The sequence below is a fragment of the Salvelinus alpinus genome, chromosome 18 (genome assembly GCF_045679555.1).
Source record: "Salvelinus alpinus chromosome 18, SLU_Salpinus.1, whole genome shotgun sequence".
Lineage (NCBI taxonomy): Eukaryota > Metazoa > Chordata > Actinopteri > Salmoniformes > Salmonidae > Salvelinus > Salvelinus alpinus.
The window spans coordinates 29132155-29157577 of record NC_092103.1 but is presented as its reverse complement, the minus strand read 5'-3'; the positions used below and the strand labels follow the sequence as shown (position 1 = coordinate 29157577).

Sequence of the window (25423 nt, the reverse complement as noted above, 5' to 3'; positions counted from 1 at the left end):
ACTACTTGTAGCTGTATAGTCTGTTTGTAACTCTACTCACTACTTGTAGCTGTATAGTCTGTTTGCAACTCTACTCACTACTTGTAGCTGTAAAGTCTGTTTGTAACTCCACTCACTACTTGTAGCTGTATAGTCTGTTTGTAACTCTACTCACTACTTGTAGCTGTATAGTCTGTATGTAACTCTACTCACTACTTGTAGCTGTATAGTCTGGTTGTAACTCTACTCACTACTTGTAGCTGTATAGTCTGTTTGTAACTCTACTCACTACTTGTAGCTGTATAGTCTAGTCTGTTTGTTTGTGTTGTTGGTCTTGGCTAGCTTAATGTTCTGGTCGGTTGCTAGCTAGCACTCACTCAAGTGGCTGCTAGCACAGTCATGAAAAGTGGCATGAGAGAAGCACTACAATATTATGTTTTCTAAGTAGTGAGAACGCTAGGGAGCAGCCATTGTTGAAAAGTAATCTTTAGACATGTTGTGCTTTTCTTAAATGTAGTTATGTAATCGACTTAAACAAGCAGACAACAAGAAAATTGTATTTGAAAAAGGTCAAGTTTTTGCTGTGAGCCAATGAGGTAACTACAGGTTGTTTTCCCCACAGGCGTGCAGGTTTGTCTAATACCGACTGGATCTATAGCAAGAGCAGTAGCAACGGAAACTTCAGCAGCAGTAGAAGTCTCACCACGCCCGTTTGTCTATCCACCATCTGTGACATCAGGACATTCCAAAAGGTGCCACAAACTGAAGCAATAAAGGGACAGCCCAGATACATTACTTGGTCACTATGTGCATTTGCAAAACACATGAACTAACCTCCTGTGTTTCACCTGTTGCCCAACGACATGGCACTCTGCCCTATGTAGACACTAAAATACATAACAAAAAGGGGCATTGGAAAAGGGATGGCAGATTCAGATTTTGGAGGACCAGGAGAAAGAAGGCGAGATCAGGTACCTCACAATAAACATATACCTGAATGGGACAGTATTGGTTCAAGGGAGCGAATGATGAAGTTGCGCTCCACACCTTTGTAGACAGATTTTTTACACTCAAATCTGTGGTGGAAGCAGAGGGAAAAAATGACCAGTACCTGATCAACATTACAACATCACAAGCAAGTTCCAATGAACCCAATGAACAAAGACAGTGAACAAAGACAGAGAGGACATGGTCAAAGAAATGGCCAAATCATCACCTAAACCCAATTTCATTGTGGTGCAGATGAGAGGCAGCCTCTCCCAGCTAGACTCAGAACTCGTAGAGTTAAAAGATCAAGTCCTGGACCAGCTCTCTACCAGCACTGACGTAGAGATGGAGCAGCTGAGTGACCAACTCTGCCACGTGAAGAATGAACACAGACGGTTGATAGAAAATCTGACATCAGAGAGAAAGAAAGGAAATGACAGAAGAACTCTGAAAAAAATAAATAATAATACATTTAAAAAAATCCAAGATGGCGTAGCAGTCAGACATCTTTGTCTTTGTCTCGTCCCATGTATATATATTTTTATATCTTTCTCTTCGCATTCATTTTAATATTTTTCCTAAACCTCAACTTCTAAATACTCTCCTGCAACCCGCCTCACCCAATGTGGTCTGGATCTGTTTTTTTCTTAAGTATTTCTATTTACCTCCGAACTGGAATACCTCAACTGAAGCTAGCTAGCTAACTAGCTACCAGCTATCAGTCAGCTAACCACTGCTAGCGGTCATCAGCTAACCTTTAGCTCGGAAAGCTCTCGCCAGTTCGTACAACGCGTTTCAAACAAGAGCATACTGGACCTATTTTTCGCTCCATATCCCCGTATTCCTACCGCAAACTCTGAACCTTTTCATCTGGATCATCACAGCTAGCTAACCGCAACCCGGGTTGACTACTCCTGGCTAACATTTCCGTCCCGGAGCTAGCACCAACTGGCCTGGAGCTAGCCCATGCTAGACCCATCTCCCGGCTAGGGCTCCGGAACCCCGCCGATCCTTCACGACTGGAATACCGACATAATCTGCCCGAGGATCCCAACAGGCCCCTCAGGGGCAACGTCCCCTGAATGCCCATTCTGCTAACCGCGGCCTGCTAGCTATCTAGAGTATATTGGACTGTTAGCTGATCCATCGGCCAGTTTCTTGGACCACTATACCCATTTTGCCAGTTGGACTTGGACCCCTCTGCTACTTGGAACCCTACTAATTCCACGACTGGTCTATCGACGTCACCGCACGAGGAGGCAAAAACAGACTTTCCCCCATCGCGACGTCCATCTAAGGCCCTTATGCTAGCTTGCTAGCCCCGGCCTTCTAACTGTCTGAATCGCCATGTCCCCAGCCAGCCCAACCACCCATTGGACCCATACGATCACTTGGCTACGCATGACTCTCCCTAATATCAATATGCCTTGTCCATTACTGTCTTGGTTAGTGATTACTGTCTTATTTCACTGTAGAGCCTCTAGCCCTGCTCAGTATGCCTTAACCAACCATGTTGTTCCACCTCCCACATATGCGATGACATCACCTGGTTTAAACGTCTCTAGAGACTATATCTCTCTCATCATTACTCAATGCCTAGGGTTACCTCCCATGTACTCTCTTCCTACCATACCTTTGTCTGTACATTATGCCTTGAATCTATGCTATCGTGCTCAGAAACCTGCTCCCTTTACTCTCTGTTCCGAACGTGCTAGACTGCCAGTTCTTATAGCCTTTAGCCGTACCCTTATCCTACTCCTCCTCTGTTCCTCTGGTGATGTAGAGGTTAATCCAGGCACTGCAGTGCCTAGCTCCACTCCTACTCCCCAGGTGCTCTCATTTGTTGACTTCTGTTACCGTAAAAGCCTTGGTTTCATGCATGTTAAAATTAGAAGCCTCCTCCCTAAGTTTGTTTTATTCACTGCTTTAGCACACTCTGCCAACCCGGATGTCTTAGCCGTGTCTACAACATTTTCCGCCAAGATAAAACTGCCAAAGGGGGCGGTGTTGCAATCTACTGCAGAGATAACCTGCAGAGTTCTATCTTACTATCCAGGTCTATACCAAAACAATTCGAGCTTCTACTTCTAAAAATTCACCTTTCCAGAAACAAGTCTCTCACCGTTGCCACTTGCTATAGACCACCCTCTGCCACCAGCTGTGCCCTGGACACCATATGTGAACTGATTGCCCCCATCTATCTTCTGAGCTCGTGCTGCTAGGTGACCTAAACTGGGACATGCTTAACACCCCGGCCATCCTACAATCTAAGCTTGATACCCTCAATCTCACACAAATTATCTATGAACCTGCCAGGTACAACCCCAAATCCGGAAACACGGGCACCCTCATAGATATCATCCTAACCAACTTGCCCTCTAAATACACCTCTGCTGTTTTCAACCAAGATCTCAGCGATCACTGCCTCATTGTCTGCATCCGTAATGGGTCTGCGGTCAAACGACCACCACTCATCACTGTCAAACGCTCCCTAAAACACTTCAGCGAACAGGCCTTTCTAATCGACCTGGCAGGGTATCCTGGAATGACATTGACCTCATCCCGTCAGTAGAGGATGCCTGGTTATTCTTTAAAAGTGCCTTCCTCACCATCTTAAATAAGCATGCTCCATTCAAAAAATATAGAACCAGGAATAGATATAGCCCTCGGTTCACTCCAGACCTGTCTGCCCTTGACCAGCACAAAAACATCCTGTGGCGTTCTGCATTAGCATCGAATAGCCCCCGTGAAATGCAACTTTTCAGGGAAGTTAGGAACCAATATACACAGGTAGTTAGGAAAGCTAAGGCTAGCTTTTTCAAACAGAAATTTGCATCCTGTAGTACAAACTCAAAAAAGTTCTGGAACACTGTAAAGTCCATGGAGAATAAGAGCACCTCCTCCCAGCTGCCCACTGCACTGAGGCTAGGAAACACTGTCACTACCGATAAATCCACAATAATTGAGAATTTCAATAAGCATTTTTCTACGGCTGGACATGCTTTCCACCTGGCTATCCCTACCCTGGTCAACAGCCCTGCACTCTCCACAGTAACTCGCCCAAACCTCCCCCACTTCTCCTTCACCCAAATCCAGATAGCTGATGTTCTGAAAGAGCTGCAAAATCTGGACCCCTACAAATCAGCCGGGCTAGACAATCTGGACTCTCTCTTTCTAAAATTATCTGCCAAAATTGTTGCAACCCCTATTACTAGCCTGTTCAACCTCTCTTTCGTATCGTCTGAGATTTCCAAAGATTGGAAAGCTGCCGCGGTCATCCCCCTCTTCAAAGGGGGAGACACTCTAGACCCAAACTGCTACAGACCTATATCTATTCTACCTTGCCTTTCTAAGGTCTTTGAAAACCAAGTTAACTTCTTATGGCTGCCAGGGCAGTATTGAGTAGCTTGGATGAAAGGTGCACAGAGGTGCCTAGAGTAAACGGCCTGCTCCTCAGTCATAGTTGCTAATATATGATAATACATAATGAATTATGTCTGTGAGTATAACAGAACTCATATGGCAGGGAAAACCTGAGAAGCTCCACTTCCTGTTTGGAATTTTTCTGAGGCTGGTAGTTTTTCAACCAAGCTCTCATTGAAATTACAGCGAGATATGGATGAGTTTTCACTTCCTACGGCTTCCACTAGATGTCAACAGTCAATAGAACTTTGTCTGATGACTCTGCTGTGAAGGGGGGCCGAAGGAGACAGGAATGAGTAACCAAAGCAATGAGGTGACCACGCTTTGACCACGCGCGTTCACGTGGGAGGCAGCTCCGTTCCATCGCTCAACTGAAGTCAATGTAATTCTCCGGTTGGAACGTTATTCAAGATGTATGTTAACAACATTCTTAAGATTGATTCAATACATCGTTTGACATGTTTCTACTGACTGTTACGGAACTTCTGGACATTTCGTCACGTTATAGTGGACGTGCTTTGTGACTTTGGAATTGTTTACCAAACGCGCTAACCAAAGTAGCTAATTGGACATAAATAACGGACATTATCGAACAAATCAAGCATTTATTGTGGACCTGGGATTCCTAGGACTGCATTCTGATGAAGTTCATCAAAGGTAAGGAAACATTTATCATGTATTTTCTGGTCTCTGTTGACTCCAACATGGCGGCTAATTTTACTATTGTTCTGAGCGCCGTCTCAGATTATTGCATGGTTTGCTTTTTCCGTAAAGTTTTTTTGAAATCTGACACAGCGGTTGCATTAAGGAGAGGTATATCTATAATTCCATGTGTATAACTTGTATTATCATCTACATTTATGATGAGTATTTCTGGTCATGGATGCACCTCAGCCACGCTCAAGGTCCTAAACGATATCATAACTGCCATCGATAAGAGACATTACTGTGCAGCCGTATTCATCGACCTGGCTAAGGCTTTCGACTCTGTCAATCACAACATTCTTATTGGCAGACTCAACCGCCTTGGATTCTCAAATGATTGCCTCGCTTGGTTCACCAACTACTTCTCCGATAGAGTTCAGTATGTCAAATCGGAGGGCCTGTTGTCCGGACCTCTGGAAGTCTCTATGGGGGTGCCACAGTGTTCAATTCTCGGGCCGACTCTCTTCTCTGTATACATCAATGATGTCGCTCTCGCTGCTGGTGATTCTTTGATCCACCTCTACGCAGACGACACCATTCTGTATACCTCTGGCCCTTCGTTGGACACTGTGTTAACTAACCTCCAGATGAGCTTCAATGACATACAACTCTCCTTCCGTGGCCTCCAACTGCTCTTAAATGCAAGTGAAACTAAATGCATGCTCTTCAACCGATCGCTGCCCGCACCTGCCCGCCCATCCAGCATCACTACTCTGGACGGTTCTGACTTAGAATATGTGGACAACTACAAATACCTAGGTGTCTGGTTAGACTGTAAACTCTCCTTCCAGACTCACATTAAACATCTCCAATCCAAAATGAAACCTAGAATCGGCTTCCTATTTCGCAGCAAAGCATCCTTCACTCATGCTGCCAAACATACACTCGTAAAACTGACCACCAAAGATCAACTGTACTCGTTGTTCAGGCTTTGATCTTGTCCCATCTTGATTACTGTCTGGTAATATCAGGTGTAGCAAAGACAGACCTAGCAAAGCTGCAGCTGTCTCAAAACAAAGCAGCACGCCTTACCCTGAACTGCAAACATAGAACTAACATCAACAACATGCATGAAAGTCTCATGGTTGAGGACAAAATTACTGCTTCTCTTCTAGTCTTTTTAAGACACGTTTTTGTGTTGAAAATGCCTAACCACTTGTATAATCTATTTGCATTCACTTCAAACAGACATACAGTACCAGTCAACATTTTGGACACACGTACTCATTCAAGGGTTTTTCTTAATTCTTTACTATTTTCTACATTGTATAATAATAGTGAAGACATCAAAGCTATGAAATAACACATGGAATCATGTAGTAACTAAAAAAATATATTTTATATTCTTCAAAGTAGCCACCCTTCCCCTTGATGACAGCTTTGCACACTCTTGACATTCTCTCAACCAGCTTCATGAGGAATGCTTTTCCAACAGTCTTGTAGGAGTTCCCACATATGCTGAGCACTTGCTGGCTGCGGTCCAACTCATCCCAAACCATCTAAATTGGGTTGAGGTCGGGTAAATGTGGAGGCCAGGCCATCTGATGCAGCACTCCATCACTCTCCTTCTTGGTTAAATAGCCCTTACACAGCCTGGAGCTGTGTTTTGGGTAATTGTCCTGTTGAAAAACAAATGATAGTCCCAAACCAGATGGGATGGCGTATTGCTGTAGAATGCTGTGGTAGCCATACTGGTTAAGTGTGTCTTGAATTCAAAATAACTCACTGACAGTGTCACCAGCAAAGCCCCCCCACACCATTACACCTCCTCCTCCATGCTTCACGGTGGCAACCACACATGCAGAGATCATCCGTTCACCTACTTTGACACGGAGGTTGGAATCAAAAATCTCAAACTTGGAGTCATGTGACCAAAGGACAGATTTCCACTGGTCTAATGTTCTTTGCTCGTGTTTCTTGGCCGAAGCAAATTTCTTATTATTATTGGTGTCCTTTAGTAGTGGTTTCTTTGCAGAAATTTGACCATGAAGGCCTGACTCACACAGTCTCCTCTAAACAGTTGATTTTGAGATGTGTCTGTTACTTGAACTCTGTGAAGCATTTATTTGGGCTGCAATCTGAGGTGCAGTTAACTCTAATGAACTTATCCTCTGCAACAGAGGTAACTCTGGGTCTTCCTTTCCTGTGACTGTCCTCATGACAGCCAGTTTCATCATAGCGCTTGATGCTTTTTGCGACTGCACTTTAAGAAACTTTCAAAGTTCATGACATTTTCCGCATTGACTGACCTTCATGCCTTAAAGTAATGATGGACTGTTGTTTCTCTTTGCTTATTTGAGCTGTTCTTGCCATAATATGGACTTGTTCTTTTACCAAAAGGGGCTACCTTCTGTATACCACCCCTACCTTGTCACAACACAACTGATAGGCTGAAACACATTAAGAAGGAAAGAAATTCCACAAATTAACTTTTAACAAGGCACACCTGTTAATTGAAATGCATTCCAGTCGACTACTCAATGAAGCTGGTTGAGAGAATGCCAAGAGTGTGCAACGCTGTCATCAAGGCAAACGGTGGCTACTTTGAAGAATCTCAAATAAAAAAATATATTTTGATTTGTTTAACCATTTTTTGGGGTACTACATGATTCCATATGTGTTATTTCAAATTTTTGATGTCTTCACTACTATTCCACAATGTAGAAAATAGTAAAAATAAAGAAAAACCCTTGAATGAGTAGGTGTGTCCAAACCTTTGACTGCTACTGTACATAACCCACCAGACACACTACTATGGGTTTCTTCACTGTACCCAAACCCAAAACAGATTTAATGCATCGCTCAGTTATGTATATAGCCATGTCATCGTGGAATGCTCTGCCACCAGACGTTACTCAGGCAAATAGCACATTTAGCTTTAAAAAATTTATAAAAAAAACAACATATTGTTTCACAGAGCCTCTCCTCTTTCTAAATATCTCATTTAACTGTATACAGTGGGGCAAAAAAGTATTTAGTCAGCCACCAATTGTGCAAGTTCTCCCACTTAAAAAGATGAGAGAGGCCTGTAATTTTCATCATAGGTACACTTCAACTATGACAGACAAAATGAGAGAAAAAAATACAGAAAATCACATTGTAGGATTTTTTATGAATTTATTTGCAAATTATGGTGGAAAATAAGTATTTGGTCACCTACAAACAAGCAAGATTTCTGGCTCTCACAGTCCTGTAACTTCTTCTTTAAGAGGCTCCTCTGTCCTCCACTCGTTACCTGTATTAATGGCACCTGTTTGAACTTGTTATCAGTATAAAAGACACCTGTCTACAACCTCAAACAGTCACACTCCAAACTCCACTATGGCCAAGACCAAAGAGCTGTCAAAGGACACCAGAAACAAAATTGTAGACCTGCACCAGGCTGGGAAGACTGAATCCGCAATAGGTAAGCAGCTTGGTTTGAAGAAATCAACTGTGGGAGCAATTATTAGGAAATGGAAGACATATAAGACCACTGATAATCTCCCTCGTGGGGTCAAAATTATCACAAGAACGGTGAGCAAAAATCCCAGAACCACACGGGGGGACCTAGTGAATGACCTGCAGAGAGCTGGGACCAAAGTAACAAAGCCTACCATCAGTAACACACTACGCCGCCAGGGACTCAAATCCTGCAGTGACAGACGTGTCCCCCTGCTTAAGCCAGTACATGTCCAGGCCCGTCTGAAGTTTGCTAGAGAGCATTTGGATGATCCAGAAGAAGATTGGGAGAATGTCATATGGTCAGATGAAACCAAAATAGAACTTTTTGGTAAAAACTCAACTCGTCGTGTTTGGAGGACAAAGAATGCTGAGTTGCATCCAAAGAACACCATACCTACTGTGAAGCATGGGGGTGGAAACATCATGCTTTGGGGCTGTTTTTCTGCAAAGGGACCAGGACGACTGATCCGTGTAAAGGAAAGAATGAATGGGGCCATGTATCGTGAGATTTTGAGTGAAAACCTCCTTCCATCAGCAAGGGCATTGAAGATGAAACGTGGCTGGGTCTTTCAGCATGACAATGATCCCAAACACACCGCCCGGGCAACGAAGGAGTGGCTTCGTAAGAAGCATTTCAAGGTCCTGGAGTGGCCTAGCCAGTCTCCAGATCTCAACCCCATAGAAAATCTTTGGAGGGAGTTGAAAGTCCGTGTTGCCCAACAACAGCCCCAAAACATCACTGCTCTAGAGGAGATCTGCATGGAGGAATGGGCCAAAATACCAGCAACAGTGTGTGAAAACCTTGTGAAGACTTACAGAAAACGTTTGACCTCTGTCATTGCCAACAAAGGGTATATAACAAAGTATTGAGATAAACTTTTGTTATTGACCAAAGACTTATTTTCCACCATAATTTGCAAATAAATGCATTAAAAATCCTACAATGTGATTTTCTGGATTTTTTTCTCTCATTTTGTCTGTCATAGTTGAAGTGTACCTATGATGAAAATTACAGGCCTCTCTCATCTTTTTAAGTGGGAGAACTTGCACAATTGGTGGCTGACTAAATACTTTTTTGCCCCACTGTGTAATAATATGAATATGTATATAAGAATAGAGTGTAAATAATATTTTTGTTCTCTCTTAGTGTCTATCCAATTTATAACTCTTATTTATTTTATTTGTTTATGTTTATTTGTTATTATTATTATTAATTCTATTTCATGTCCTTGTCTATAACTGTTCTGCACTTTGTCATGTATTTGTACGTTTTATGTGGACCCCAGGAAGAGTTGCTGCTGCATGTGCAGGAGCTAATGTGGATACTAATAACCTAAACTAAACTCCACTACACTCACCACAGGATTGACACAGGTGGAGGCCATGGCGGTGAGGTGGCAGGCGGAGAACACAGCATCATGCTGGCAGGCGGGCAGCGCCTGGTGGTCCCAGTCGAATATCGTGTTGAACACGTTGAGAGGCAGCCAGCAGAGGGCGAAGGCGGCAACGATGGCCGCCAACATAGCATTGATCCTCTGGGCTCCTCGGGCCTTCCGGCTCCGCTCCACCACGTCCCTGGATGGGAAAAACACAGGAAAGGACTTTAGATGGGACTTAGAGTATTCCACACTTTTCCAGTTACTTTTGTTTCTGTTTTCTTTGTCTGTTTATTTGTTCTTTGTGTAACTGTTGTTGTAATTTTGTTTGATCAATGGGTGGCAACCGGAACGGACTAAATGGATGGGATTTAACCATACTTTACCAGGTACTTACTAATTTCATTAACATTTCTATTTACTCATTAACTGTTCATTGTCTATCCTCTTTGATGATCCTTGGACTATTACTCCACGCATTCATTTCTTTTATTCACCTATTCATCATTGGTCACTCATTGACTACCATTCATTGACTCCTGTCCTGATGTATTACCTGCGTCTGAGTAGGCATACTATTATTGACTTTTCACTGACAATTCTTTGACTGTCTTGTGTGTGTGTGTGTGTCTGTCTGTGCTTGCGAGCATGCATGAGTGCATGTGTGTGTGTGCTTGTGTGCTGGCGTGAGTGTGCATGTGTGTGTGCATGCGTGTGTGTGTCACCTGCGTCGACGTAGGCGTAGGAATATGCGGAGGTAGCAGAGCAGCACTAGTAGTAGAGGGAGGCAGTACTGGAACAGCAGCAGGGAGGTGGTGTAGGCCAGACGGTGTCTTTCAGTCGGCCATTTCTCCAAACAGATCACATGGTCTCTGAGGAGAGAGAGTGAGAGAGAGAGGGAGGGAGCGAGAGAGAGAGGGAGGGAGCGAGCGAGAGAGAGTGGGAGAGAAGGAGAGCAAGAGAGAGGGAGGGAAAGAATGAGAGTGAAAGAGAGCAAGAGAGAGGGAGAGAGAGAGAGAGAGTGAGACCAAACGTAGCGTCCCACTTCGACAACTTCCGGTGAAATTGCAGAGCGCCAAATTAAAATTAAATTACTATAAATATTTAACTTTCATGAAATCACAAGTGCAATACATCAAAATAAAGCTTAACTTGTTGTTAATCCAGCCGCCGTGTCAGATTTCAAAAAGGCTTTACGGCGAAAGCAAACCATGCGATTATCTGAGGACAGCGCTCAGCACACAAAACATTACAAACAGTTAGCAGCCAAGTAGTTTAGTCACGGAAGTCAGAAATAGCAATAAAATTAATCACTTACCTTTGATGATCTTCATATGGTTGCACTCACAAGACTCCCAGTTACACAATAAATGTTCATTTTGTTCGATAAAGTCCCTTTTTATATCCAAAAACCTCAATTTTGTTGGCGCGTTTTGTTCAGTAATCCAATGGCTCAAATGCGGTCACAAGAGGCAGACGGAAATTCCAAATAATATCCGTAAAGTTCGTAGAAACATGTCAAACGATGTTTATAATCAATCCTCAGGTTGTTTTAACTTCTTATGGCTGCAGGGGGCAGTATTGAGTAGCTTGGATGAAAGGTGCCCATAGTAAACGGCCTGCTCCTCAGTCCCAGTTACTAATATAATATATGCATATTATTATTATTATTGGATAGAAAACACTCTGAAGTTTCTAAAACTGTTTGAATTATGTCTGTGAGTATAACAGAACTCATATGGCAGGCAAACACCTGAGAAAAAATCCAAACAGGAAGTGAGAATTCTGAGAGTGGTCGATGTTAAAGTCATTGTTACGCCCCTGAAAAAGGGGAGAAATGATCACGAGAGTGGTACGGAATTGTTTACTCTTTGAAACTTTTAGTGCAATCATTTTACAAAAGTAACACATTACAGAACAACAGATCTACAGGAAATAGATAGGTTTGTAGGGTACAAGGCTTATTCAAGTCACAACAGTATACACTGTAATTCACTGAAACAGATACTAATTTCAATATAACTGTCAAGCACAAAGCTTTAACTCAGTAAACCATAACTCAATTTATCAACAGGCAATAAAGTGTTTGAAAAACCATTATTCAAATAACACCGCAAAATATCTTATTAACAACGCACATGTTCATTCACAATCGACATAAAATGGCAGCTACTCTCAGTACGAAGCTATTCTTCGCTGCAACCGAGCAGGGCTCATATTACTCTCTGCAAACTTAACTAACCTTCTCAATATGTTACTAAGACACACCTTAAACACTCTTGACATGTTAGCGAGTTATTACATTTAAATTACTCTTTTTTATCATCAATAACGTACCTGAAAAAGGGGAGAAATGATCACGAGAGTGGTACGGTATTGTTTACTCATTGAAACTTTTAGTGCAATGAGAAAAGACCGCAATTTCTCCGGGACCTTCAGTGGAGACCAGAGCAATCGATCTCAGGCTCATAGATTAATTAAGAGCATTTAGTAGATCACAGATTAACACTTTTACCCACGACAAAATAAAGTAATCAACATAACGTTTACACATTCCTCTCACAATTCGTACCCATTGTACGCTTGACGGATTTTAACACAATTATATAAATGTTATCAATCTCTATCAACTAGTACTGAATGCATGATCTTCTTAACCTTAGATGTTTTAAGATCCTCACATACTATGAACTTACTAATACTTTTTAATGCATAACAGGCTATTAGTATTTCCTTTAACCTGTCACACTCTCCCCGACAAAATAAATGTTGTCCCAACATTACCAACATTGTCTTCTTCAACAGTCTGTATGCACTGGACCTAGAAAATCCTCTTCTGTAAGGTAGTACTTGAGCAGAGGTCAAGGGTCACAGTTCAAATATAACTTACAAGTTATTCACAGTCCATATCTGTTGACCAGCTGTATAACATAAACAGTCCTTTCTCATACTATTGATCAACAGTCCATCAATTTTAATGATCTAAATGCATAGTCTGCAAATTGTCTCTTGTGACAGTCTGTGAAATCAGTCAGTAGTCCATGGTCAAACATGTCAACTCTGTAGCCTCATGTTTGCTGAAGCCCATACATGTAAGGTGGCTGAAAGTAACATTGCTGTAGTGATGGCAGCCATGGAACCAGTCCTGGTGTAGAGTAGACAGGGAACAACTGTGGCCGTGGCTGGATACTGTAGCAGGAAGGGATACCAAGCTGATCATAGGTGATACGTCTTGGAGGGTGTCTCTCTCTTTGTGGCAGCTGGTTCCTCAGGCTGGTTCCTCAGGTTCAGCAGCATCAGTTAATGAAGGAAAGGCACTTGGTGGACGATCATCAGGCAGATTTTCAGCAGGCAAGTTCATCTCCTCAGCAGGCAGGTCTTTAACTGTTGTTGTCTCCTCCAGCCGCTTTTCAACAAGAGGCTGTGCTGGTAGAGTATCAGGGACTGGCACCGCAACTGTCTGTTTCACTGGTGGGGGCCTGTGTTCCCACTCTCTCGCTGGTTCATCATTCCTCTCCTCAGGTACTGTAGGAGATGTGGGAACCTGTAGCGGCTCATGATGAAGGTCATATTCATCCCCGCTGTCTTCATCAGAATCTAGAGGATGTGATGCAGGCTGATGTCTCCTTTTTTTCTGACTTTTGTCATTTCTGGTTGTGTCTCAAAAGGTAAGTGGTCACAGGACATGAGCAGGTTTCTGTGCAGGACCCTGGAGCGTCCCCTACCCTTTTCTGGTCTCAATTCATAAATCGGCAGGTCTGAACCCATTTGTCTCACTACTGTGTGAATTGTATCTTCCCAATAGTTACGGAGTTTGCCTGGTCTTCCTCTCGGTGTCAGGTTTTTAATCAGAACTCGCTCGCCAGGCTGTAGCACTGAACTCCTAACTTAAGTGTCATAGTACTTCTTACTTCTTTCAGCGGCTTTCTGAGCATTTTCATTTGCAATGGCGTATGCTTCTTCCATCCCTCGTTTCCAGTTCTCCACGTAGTCTCGATGGTTACTGGAACCTGCCTCTGTGCACAATCCAAAGAGCATATCAACTGGAAGCCTGGGTGATCTCCCAAACAGAAGATAAAATGGTGAATAGCCAGTCACTTCGCAACGGGTGCAGTTATAGGCATAAACCAGTTTGTTCAGAGACTCCTTCCAATTTGACTTTTGTGTCTCAGTTAGTGTCTTTAACATTTGCAACAATGTTCTGTTCATGCGTTCCACTTGACCGTTCCCCATCGGGTGGTAGGGTGTTGTTCTGGACCCCGCCATGCCACTGAGTTTCTTTAACTGATGGAACAACTGATTTTCAAATTCTCCCCCTTGGTCATGGTGGATGCGGGATGGGAACCCAAACTTCAGGGCAAAGTCATTGAAGATGAGATTTGCAGCAGTTTTACCTGACTTTGATGTGGTGGCGTAGGCTTGAGTGAAACGTGTAAAATTATCAACAATCACGAGGATGTACTCATATCCCCCTTTGCATCTGTCGAGATGAAGCAAGTCTATACATACCAGTTCAAATGGCTGTGTTGTCACAATTTTTGTCAGAGGAGCTCTTGTTTCATGGGCTGGCTTTTTCTGCTTGACACAGCTACAAGTTTTAGTCACATAGTGCTCGATGTCAGATTGCATATATGGCCAAAAGAAGCGGTCACGTACTAGTGATACAGTGCAGTCAGTACCTTGGTGTCCCATGTTATTGTGCAACTCTTCCATCACTTTACCTTTGTACTGCTCTGGTAGAACTAACCGCTTGCGGGCTGTAGTGATTCTGTACAGAATGCCATCACTGTCTATTGTCAATTTGTCCCATTCTCTGAATAGGCACTTTGTCTTTGGACTGAATTCCTTTTGCTCTTTATTAACTGGCGGTTTAGAACCAGACAGTTTGAAATTGAGCACAGGACGGATGACCGGATCAGATTCTTGTGCTTCTCTTATCCCATCTTTTGGGATCGAGCTGGTTGTTGCAGTGGTTGTCTCACCTTCAGCTGACACTGACATAGCTGCAGCTGAAAGTGACCAAGGTACAACAGCCTCTTTCTGTACCTCAACTGCTTGTATCGTGGCGGCAATGGTGTCTGGTGGAAGCTCCTCAGAACATTCTCTCATCAGTGACTCTACATCCAGTGGCATCCTTGACAACACATCTGCATCACCGTTCTCTCTGCCTGGCCTGTACTTTATTGTAAAGTGGAAATCAGCCAATTCTGAAACCCACCTGGAAGTGGTTGCGTTCAGTTTTGCAGTAGACAGAATGTAGCTGAGCGGGTTGTTATCGCTGTATACAGTGAAGGTCGGAGCATAGTACAAATAATCATGGAACTTATCAGTGATTGCCCATTTTAGAGCTAGAAATTCTAGCTTGCCCGAGTGGTAGTGATAGTTCTTCTCAGCTGCTGTTAAGGTTCGAGAGCCATAAGCAATGACCCTAAGCTTCCCATCTTGCTTTTGATAAAGAACTGCTCCCAAGCCTTGGTGTGACACATCAGTGTGTACAACAAATGGCTGAGTGAAATCAGGGAAACCTAAGACTGGTGGGTGAAGCAAACACTCAATCAGCTGTTCAAGTGCCTGTTGATGCTGGTCAGTCCACAGGATTGGCTTGTTTGAGGGCACCACATGACTTACTTTCTTTGTTTTTGTTTTCCGTGGGTGGTCAGGTAATTTCTCTGAATCTGCTTTCAGGAGGTCATACAGGCAGCTGGCCCTCCTAGAAAAGTCTTTGATGTACTGTCTGTAGTAAGTGAGTAAACCAAGCATTTGTCTGAGCTGACCCACAGTCTCTGGTCTGATTTTTTTCAATGCTCTTACTGCTTCAAAATCGGCTGGGTCAACTCGGCTGCCCTCTGCAGACACTATTCTGCCCAAATAACGGACCTGGGGTTTAAAGAGATCACACTTACTGGGTTTGAGTTTAATGCCATACTCTCTGAGACGCTGCAAATTTTTTTGCACATCATTCACATGGCTGTCGAAAGTTTAACTGAAAACTAGCGTGTCGTCCAGATAAGGAATGCAGAAGTTATCCCGGAGCCCTTCCAAACACTCCTCCATACACCGCTGAAAAGCTGCAGGAGCGTTCATGAGGCCGAATGGCATACGTATCCACTCATAGAGTACGCCTATTAAATTCCCTGTAATATATGGATCTGTTTGCACTTCCTATGCCTTCCACTAGATGTCAACAGTCAGTAGAACGTGGAATGAAGCTTATGCTGTGTTGTGGGACCGGATGGGAGGTGTTTGAGTCAGTGGTCTGGCAGAGTGCCAGTTCTTGGTCACGCACTTTCCTCATGATATCGCCATGCGTTCCATTACTTATAGAGACGGAGAAGAATTATTGGATATAGATGATAACAACATCCTGAAGATTTATTCTCTACTAAGTTTGACCAGTTTATTCGACTTGTAAAAAGTATAACTTCAAAAAGTTATATTACGTTTGCCTGCATCTGCGCGAGCGTTTGGACACGTACACATGCTAGCAAAATTAGCTAATTGGACATAAGTAATGGACATTATCGAACAAAACAACGATTTATTGTGGAAATAAGATTCCTAGCACTGCATTCTGATGAAGATAATCAAAGGTAAGGGAATATTTATGATGTAATTTCGTATTTCTGTTGACTCCAACATGGCGGCTAATTTGGCTATTGTTCTGAGCGCCGTCTCAGATTATTGCATGGTTTGTTTTTTCCGCAAAGTTAAAAAAAAATCTGACACAGCGGTTGCATTAAGGAGAGGTATATCTATAATTCCATGTGTATAACTTGTATTATCATCTACATTTATGATGAGTATTTCTGTTGAAACGATGTGGCTATGCAAAATCACTTGATGTTTTTGGAACTAGTGAATGTAACGCGCCAATGTAAACTCCGATTTTTTTATATAAATATGAACTTTATCAAACAAAACATGCATGTATTGTGTAACATGAAGTGCTATGAGTGTCATCTGATGAAGATAATCAAAGGTTAGTGATTAATTTTATCTCTATTTCTGCTTTTTGTGAAAGCTATCTTTCGCTGGAAAAATGGCTGTGCTTATTGTGGTATGGTGGTGACCTAACATAATCGTTTGTAGTGCTTTCGCTGAAAAGCATATTTGAAATCGGACACTTTGGTGGGATTAACAACAAGATTACCTTTAAAATGATATAAGACACGTGTACAGTGGGGAGAACAACTATTTGATACACTGCCGATTTTGCAGGTTTTCCTACTTACAAAGCATGTAGAGGTCTGTAATTTTTATCATAGGTACACTTCAACTGTGAGAGACGGAAACAAAAATCCAGAAAATCACATTGTATGATTTTTAAGTAATTAATTTGCATTTTATTGCATGACATAAGTATTTGATACATCAGAAAAGCAGAACTTAATATTTGGTACAGAAACCTTTGTTTGCAATTACAGAGATCATACGTTTCCTGTAGTTCTTGACCAGGTTTGCACACACTGCAGCAGGGATTTTGGCCCACTCCTCCATACAGACCTTCTCCAGATCCTTCAGGTTTCGGGGCTGTCGCTGGGCAATACGGACTTTCAGCTCCCTCCAAAGATTTTCTATTGGGTTCAGGTCTGGAGACTGGCTAGGCCACTCCAGGACCTTGAGATGCTTCTTACGGAGCCACTCCTTAGTTGCCCTGGCTGTGTGTTTCGGGTCGTTGTCATGCTGGAAGACCCAGCCACGACCCATCTTCAATGCTCTTACTGAGGGAAGGAGGTTGTTGGCCAAGATCTCGCGATACATGGCCCCATCCGTCCTCCCCTCAATACGGTGCAGTCGTCCTGTCCCCTTTGCAGAAAAGCATCCCCAAAGAATGATGTTTCCACCTCCATGCTTCACGGTTGGGATGGTGTTCTTGGGGTTGTACTCATCCTTCTTCTTCCTCCAAACACAGCGAGTGGAGTTTAGACCAAAAAGCTCTATTTTTGTCTCATCAGACCACATGACCTTCTCCCATTCCTCCTCTGGATCATCCAGATGGTCATTGGCAAACTTCAGACGGGCCTGGACATGCGCTGGCTTGAGCAGGATTTTAATCCATGACGGCGTAGTGTGTTACTAATGGTTTTCTTTGAGACTGTGGTCCCAGCTCTCTTCAGGTCATTGACCAGGTCCTGCCGTGTAGTTCTGGGCTGATCCCTCACCTTCCTCATGATCATTGATGCCCCACGAGGTGAGATCTTGCATGGAGCCCCAGACCGAGGGTGATTGACCGTCATCTTGAACTTCTTCCATTTTCTAATAATTGCGCCAACAGTTGTTGCCTTCTCACCAAGCTGCTTGCCTATTGTCCTGTAGCCCATCCCAGCCTTGTGCAGGTCTACAATTTAACCCTGATGTCCTTACACAGCTCTCTGGTCTTGGCCATTGTGGAGAGGTTGGAGTCTGTTTGAGTGTGTGGACAGGTGTCTTTTATAAAGGTAACAAGTTCAAACAGGTGCTGTTAATACAGGTAATGAGTGGAGAACAGGAGGGCTTCTTAAAGAAAAACTAACAGGTCTGTGAGAGCCGGAATTTTTACTGGTTGGTAGGTGATCAAATACTTATGTCATGCAATAAAATGCAAATGAATTACTTAAAAATCATACAATGTGATTTTCTGGATTTTTGTTTTAGATTCCGTCTCTCACAGTTGAAGTGTCTCGGGATTGCGCACCAAACAGGTTGGGGACTTTCCACTGGCCTCTCATTGAAACTGCTCATTCTCCCTCATTTTTCAGAATAAAGGCCTGAAACAATGTCTAAAGACTGTTCGCAGCTAGTGGAAGCCATAGGGAACGCAATCTGGGTCCTAACCATTTTGTATGGTGGATAGGCTTTCAATGGAAAAACATCCATTTCAAAATAATAGCACTTCCTGGATGGATTTTCCTCAGGTTTTCGCCTGCCATTTCAGTTCTGTTATACTCACATACATTATTTTAACAGTTTTGGAAACTTTAGAGTTTTCTATCCAAATCTACCAATTATATGCATATCCTAGCTTCTGGGCCTGAGTAGCAGGCAGTTTACTTTGGGCACGTTTTTCATCCAAAATTTCAAATGCTGCCCCCTATCCTAAAAAAGTTAAGGAAAGCTTTGACTATGTACAGACTCAGTGAGAATAGCCTTGCTATTGAGAAAGGCCGCCGTAGGCAGACCTGACTCTCAAGAAAAGACAGGCTATGTGCACACTGCCCACAAAATTAGGTGGAAACTGAGCTGCACTTCCTAAATTCCTGCCAAATGTATGACCATATTAGAGATACATATTTCCCTCAGATTACACAGACCCACAAAGAATTCGAAAACAAACCCAATTTTGATAAACTCCCATATCTACATGGTGAAATATCACAGTGTGCAATCACAGCAGCAAGATTTGTGACCTGTTGCCACAAAAAAGGCAACTAGTGAATAACAAACACCATTGTAAATACAACCCATATTTATGTTTATTTATTTTCCCTTTTGTACTTTAACTATTTGCACATAAAATGACATTTGAAATGTCTTTATTCTTCTGGGACTTTTGTGAGTGTAATGTTTACTGTACATTTTTTTATTGTTTATTTCACTTTTGTTTATTATCTATTTCACTTGGTTTGGCAATGTTAACATATGTTTAACATGCCAATAAAGCCCTTAAATTGAATTGAGAGAGAGAGAGAGAGAGAGAGAGAGAGAGAGAGAGGAAGGGAGAGAATAAAAGACAAAGAGAGCGTTCGTAAATTCATCACTTGTTCTGCGCTCTGGCACACTCAGACGAGAGTGCTCTGAAATCAGAGTAGGTAGCCAGAGTGAATTTATGAACACACACACACACACACACACACACACACACACACACACACACACACACACACACACACACACACACACACACACACACACACACACACACACACACACACACACACACACACAGACTCACCTGAAGGGGTTGGCAGGCAGGGTGAGGTTCTGGAAGGGGTTGTCGGTCAGAATGTTGTAGGACAGGAACGGGAGTGATATGAAGCAGGCGACCAACCAGGTGAGACCTACGGCCAGGTAGGAGTGGCCTGCTGCTGGGGACCAGCCAGTAGGGTGCAGGATCAACTGATGGCGCTCCAACGCAATCAACACCAGGGAGAAAATAGACACCGTCACTGACACACACTGTACAAACGGAGTGACCTGATGGTGAAGAGAGGAGATATATAAGGGACAAGAGAGGGAGAGGGAGGAGAAAAAGGCACATTATGGACACAAACAAACACGGCAAGGTTATCAAACAAAGATACAGGAACTCTGAACAAGGATTTTTTTGAAGAAAAGACTGTGTTCTCACCTTGCAGAGTGCCTCCCCCAGTACCCAGCGGTCCATCAGAGTATAGATGACGGTGACGGGTAGACACACCACACACATCAAGATGTCGGAGCAGGACAGGTTGGCGATTAGAATGTTGGTGACATTATGCAGTTCCTTCTGCCGCCCGATGATGAAAACCAGGCCCACATTGCCTAGCAACCCTACTGCGATCACCGTGCTGTAGGCCACGATGAGGAAGGTGGCTCCACTCACCGAGGGCGGACACTGGGCTGACTCTGACCAATCAGAGTTATCCCAGACGCCAGAGGAGCTGCTGTTATTGGTCATGGTGGAAGAAGTGTTTTGGGGGCTGTTAGAGGGAGCTTACTGGCAGAGCCTGGGAGTTGATGGGGGGCAAGAGGGAGCTAAAGGGGGTGTAGAGGGGACAGGGTGACTGGGTAATCAGGCAGTTATAGTCCTTCTATACCCTCCTCAGTTGTCTGATTGGTCGTCAAGATGTTAGAGTCGCTGTGATTGTCTCTCCGAGTCTGCTAATCACTCTTATTGGTTGAGCACTCAGTCTGATGGAGACAATATGATTGGTTTGGCTCAGGAGGAGCACAAAGTCTATCTGTAAAACAGGGAAGAGAATAGAAAATAATCTCAGTCTATCTACTGTATAAGAGGAGAGAATCTGTAAGAAAAGATCTAAAGATCATGAATAGAGGGAGTGGAGGAAAAGAGAATAGAACTTAGAAGATATACATACAGAAGATGAGAGAAAATGTGAAAAGACAGAACAGAAGATGAGAGAAAATGAGATTAGAAGAGAGGAGAGGACAAGAGGATCATAAAAAAAGGAAATTAGAAAAAAGAAAAGAGGGAACATAGTTTAGATGAGGACAGAGAAGGTATGAGAAGGGAGAATATTAGAACAATTAAGAGGGGAGAAGTTGAGAATAGAAAAAGAGAGAATATGGGGAGAATTAATAAGTAGAGAGAAGATATTAAACGGAGAAGAGGGGGAGAACTAATAAGTAGAGAGAAGATATTAAACAGAGAAGAGGGGGAGAACTAATAAGTAGAGAGAAGATATTAAACAGAGAAGAGGGGGAGAACTAATAAGTAGAGAGAGAAGATATTAAAGAGAGAAGAGGGGGATAACTAATAAGTAGAGAGAAGATATTAAAGAGAGAAGAGGGGGATAACTAATAAGTAGAGAGAGAAGATATTAAAGAAAGAAGAGGGGGATAACTAATAGGTAGAGAGATGATATTAAACAGAGAAGAGGGGGAGAACTAATAAGTAGAGAGAGAAGATATTAAAGAGAGAAGAGGGGGATAACTAATAAGTAGAGAGAAGATATTAAAGAGAGAAGAGGGGGATAACTAATAAGTAGAGAGAGAAGATATTAAAGAAAGAAGAGGGGGATAACTAATAGGTAGAGAGATGATATTAAAGAGAGAAGAGCGGGAGACCTAATAAATAGAGAGAAGATATTTATCAAGGCACAAGGCGAGACTCAAATGCAGACACAGGAGGCAGCTAGTTGGAGTCTTACAAATGTTTAATAATCCAAAGGAGTAGGCAAGAGAATGGTCGTGGACAGGCAAAAAGGTCAAAACCAGATCAGAGTCCAGGAGGTACAGAGTGGCAGAAAAGGCTCATGGTCAAGGCAGGCAGAATGGTCAGGCAGGCGGGTACAAAGTCCAGAAACAGGCAACGGTCAAAACCGGAGGACTAGAAAAAGGAGAATGCAAAAAGCATGGGAACGGGAAAACGCTGGTTGACTTGGAAACATACAAGACGAACTGGCACAGAGAGACAGGGAACACAGGGCTAAATACACTGGGGAAAATCAGCGAAACCTGGAGGGGGTGGAGACAATAACAAGGACAGGTGAAACAGATCAGGGCGTGACATTATTAAACAGAGAAGAGGGGGAGAACTAATAAGTAGAGAGAAGATATTAAAGCGAGAAAAGGGGGAGAACTAATAAGTAGAGAGAGATGATATTAAACAGAGAAGAGGGGGAGAACTAATAAGTAGAAAGAGAAGATACAGTATTAAACAGAGAAGAGGGGGAGAACTAATAAGTAGAAAGAGAAGATATTAAAGAGAGAAGAGGGGGAGAACTAATAAGTAGAGAGAGAAGATATTAAAGAGAGAAGAGGGGGATAACTAATAAGTAGAAAGAGAAGATAATAAACAGAGAAGAGGGGGAGAACTAATAAGTAGAGAGAAGATAGTAAAGCGAGAAAAGGGGGGGGAACTAATAAGTAGAGAGAGATGATATTAAACAGAGAAGAGGGGGATAACTAATAAGTAGAGAGAGATGATATTAAACAGAGAAGAGGGGGATAACTAATAAGTAGAAAGAGAAGATAATAAACAGAGAAGAGGGGGAGAACTAATAAGTAGAAAGAGAAGATATTAAACAGAGAAGAGGGGGAGAACTAATAAGTAGAAAGATAAGATATTAAACAGAGAAGAGAGGGAGAACTAATAAGCAGAGAAAGAAGATATTAAACAGAGAAGAGAGGGAGAACTAATAAGTAGAGAGAAAATGTATTATTGTGAGAAGGGGATAACTAATAAGTAGAGAGAGTAGAAGATAAGAAGAGGGAGGAAAGGCTTTCATTGTCCACTAAATATTAAAATGTCCACTAAATATTAATAAAATCTCTAGGCAGTGTTGAAGAGCACAAGGAAAGATATTAGAGGAGAGAGGAGATGTGGATGTAATTATATCTGTCTCTCTTCCTTCAGGAAAGCAGCTCTCTGTGACAATTACTCCAGCTTCTCTCTCGCTCTTTCAATTCAATTCAATTCAATGGGCTTTATTGGCATGGGAAACATATGTTAACATTGAGGTAGATAATATACAAAAGTGAAATAAACAATAAAAATTTACAGTAAACATTTAACATACAGAAGTTTCAAAAGAATAAAGACATTACAAATGTCTTTCTCTTACTCTTCATCTCTCATTCTATCTTTATCTCTGTCTCTCTCTCTGTTCTTCACACCAGTATAACCATCTTATCATTTCTTCTTCCTCAGAACTTTGCTTCATGTCTTTTAAATCTTCCCAGCAGGTTGCACACACACACACACACACACACACACACACACACACACACACACACACACACACACACACACACACACACACACACACACACACACACACACACACACACACACACACACATACACACATACACACACACACACACACACAAACACACACACAAAAAAACAAAAAACACACACACAAACTAAAACAAAACCTGTTACAGTAACAGAAAAAATGAGAGTAGATTTCTGTCTCATTTGCATGAGAGGGGGAGTGCAGCTCAGATGAGGTGTGTAGTCAAGCAATCAGCAATACACTGCCAATTACGACAGGAAACAAACACACACATGAGAGAAGGAGAGGTGAGGGAGACTATAGAGAGACTGGGAACAAACACATACATTGAAACACAGACACAGACTCACACACACTGCCCTCAAGTTAATAGTGTGATTATACAGCCTGTCTCACGGAATATTACTGGCTCCTCGGACGAGATTAAACATTAGAGACAAATGGCTTAATGTGACCCTCAAAGAATTGTGTGTCTGAATGTGTGTGTTTCATTATATTAGTCTAGACAGTTGTAGTAGAATATACAACAGTATAACTATAGCTAGACAACAGAGAGTATATGTAGTAGAACAGAGATAGACTGTAATATTCTCTGCTCTGCCAGCAGACAGGGATGTCTGAAAGCCCTGGCCTCTCTAAAAATACCAACGCGCTCCCAGACACAGACTGACTGTGAATAACACACGCATTCATGCTTGGATGCACACAAACACACACACACAAGCATGTGCGAAGACACACATGCAGACACACACATACATGCATGCTTGGGTGCATACAAACACACACGTAAGAATGTGCACTTACACACCTGCACACACACACACAAGCACACACACACACAAAAGAGTGAACGTTCCTCCCTCCTAATTTATCTGGTTCATACTCTGCTCTCTTCCTCAGGCCAGTGGCGTCCTGGTTTGACTAAGCTGTTTATTAAAACCACTCTGAAAGACAATACATCATGCTTATGACACCAGCTCATTGCCACAGACAGATATCAATATCACTAATCCGGAAAAACAACATTAATATCTCTCTTCTGTTTTGCTAGTCTCCACTAGGCCATTTTACTGTGCTATGAATGTTGCTCACAAATGACCAGTCACTTTCTTAATGAGTTAACCGCCTCTGCCCTCGCTCCCGTTAACTCATTATGAAAGTGACTGGTCATTTGTGATTAACATTTAATATCAGCATCAAAGTAGACATCATGCTAAACTACAAATCCCTGCAAGGTCCTGCACTTCATATCTAAATGATAGCTTTGCTAACAGGTACTGGATCAATTTAAAACATGCACAAAACAGTTGACAGAATTGTCAAATTTAAAGAAATGTAGCCAATTTATTTGTTACTAAATTTAGCTAACATTACATAACTAATCCAGAGATTATTACATTTGCTTCGATTCGTCACTCTCGCCCAGATCGTCATGGCATTTGTAGGTCTTTATGATAGCCACATTATCAGCAAATTAGCATGGCAGTATTTATTTTTTTAAATACAGGCGAATATATTGATAAAAGTCACCTTGTCCTAAAGAGATTTACATGGTTATCAAAACGTCACGCCAGGGTAAGCCTAAACGAAACACAGTGTTCATTTTAAGTGTTTCTAAAATCCCCTATGGGAAAAATGAATGGTGGAAAAACGAATTGGAACCATTTCCCTGTTTGACCACTAGGTTTTATGAGTATTATGGCTCATACTGTGGTACTCTATTAGAGCAGCAGGTAGGGGTTGATGAGCAGCATGTGGCTGGTTTGTTATAAAAGGTAGAAAACAAAATCTGTATGAGTGTGTTTGGGAGAGGGATGTTGAGTCACTCAGTGGAAATCATTTATTCAACGGAAGACAATAATGAAGCAAATATCCTCCATCCATCACCTCCAAAACTCCCTGCTGGGATAAACAACTAACTCACATACACACACACACACACGCTAGCATTTGCGTCTCCACAGGCTTACTAGTGTATAGGACACAGAGTGTTTTCTCTCAAAGGGTAGAATACCGACTCTCCTCTGCTAGCGTATGTGTGTGTGTGTGTGTGCGGGGGGTGAG

The 25423-nt window shown here is 42.5% G+C and overlaps 1 protein-coding gene across 1 annotated transcript in view; it reads right to left on the bottom strand.

The window, feature by feature from the left end:
• Positions 1-20828, bottom strand: part of LOC139544127 (neuropeptide Y receptor type 1-like) — a 28733-nt gene extending 7905 nt beyond the window's left edge. The window contains exons 1-4 of the mRNA XM_071350909.1: positions 20242-20828; positions 19846-20087; positions 10640-10786; positions 9897-10113 (exon numbers count right to left, since the gene is read on the bottom strand). Of these exons, the coding sequence (XP_071207010.1) occupies positions 9897-10113; positions 10640-10786; positions 19846-20087; positions 20242-20550 (915 nt within the window). The 5' untranslated portion in view covers positions 20551-20828. The remainder of the gene's footprint in view (positions 1-9896; positions 10114-10639; positions 10787-19845; positions 20088-20241) is intronic.
• Between the last annotated feature and the right edge of the window lie 4595 nt (positions 20829-25423).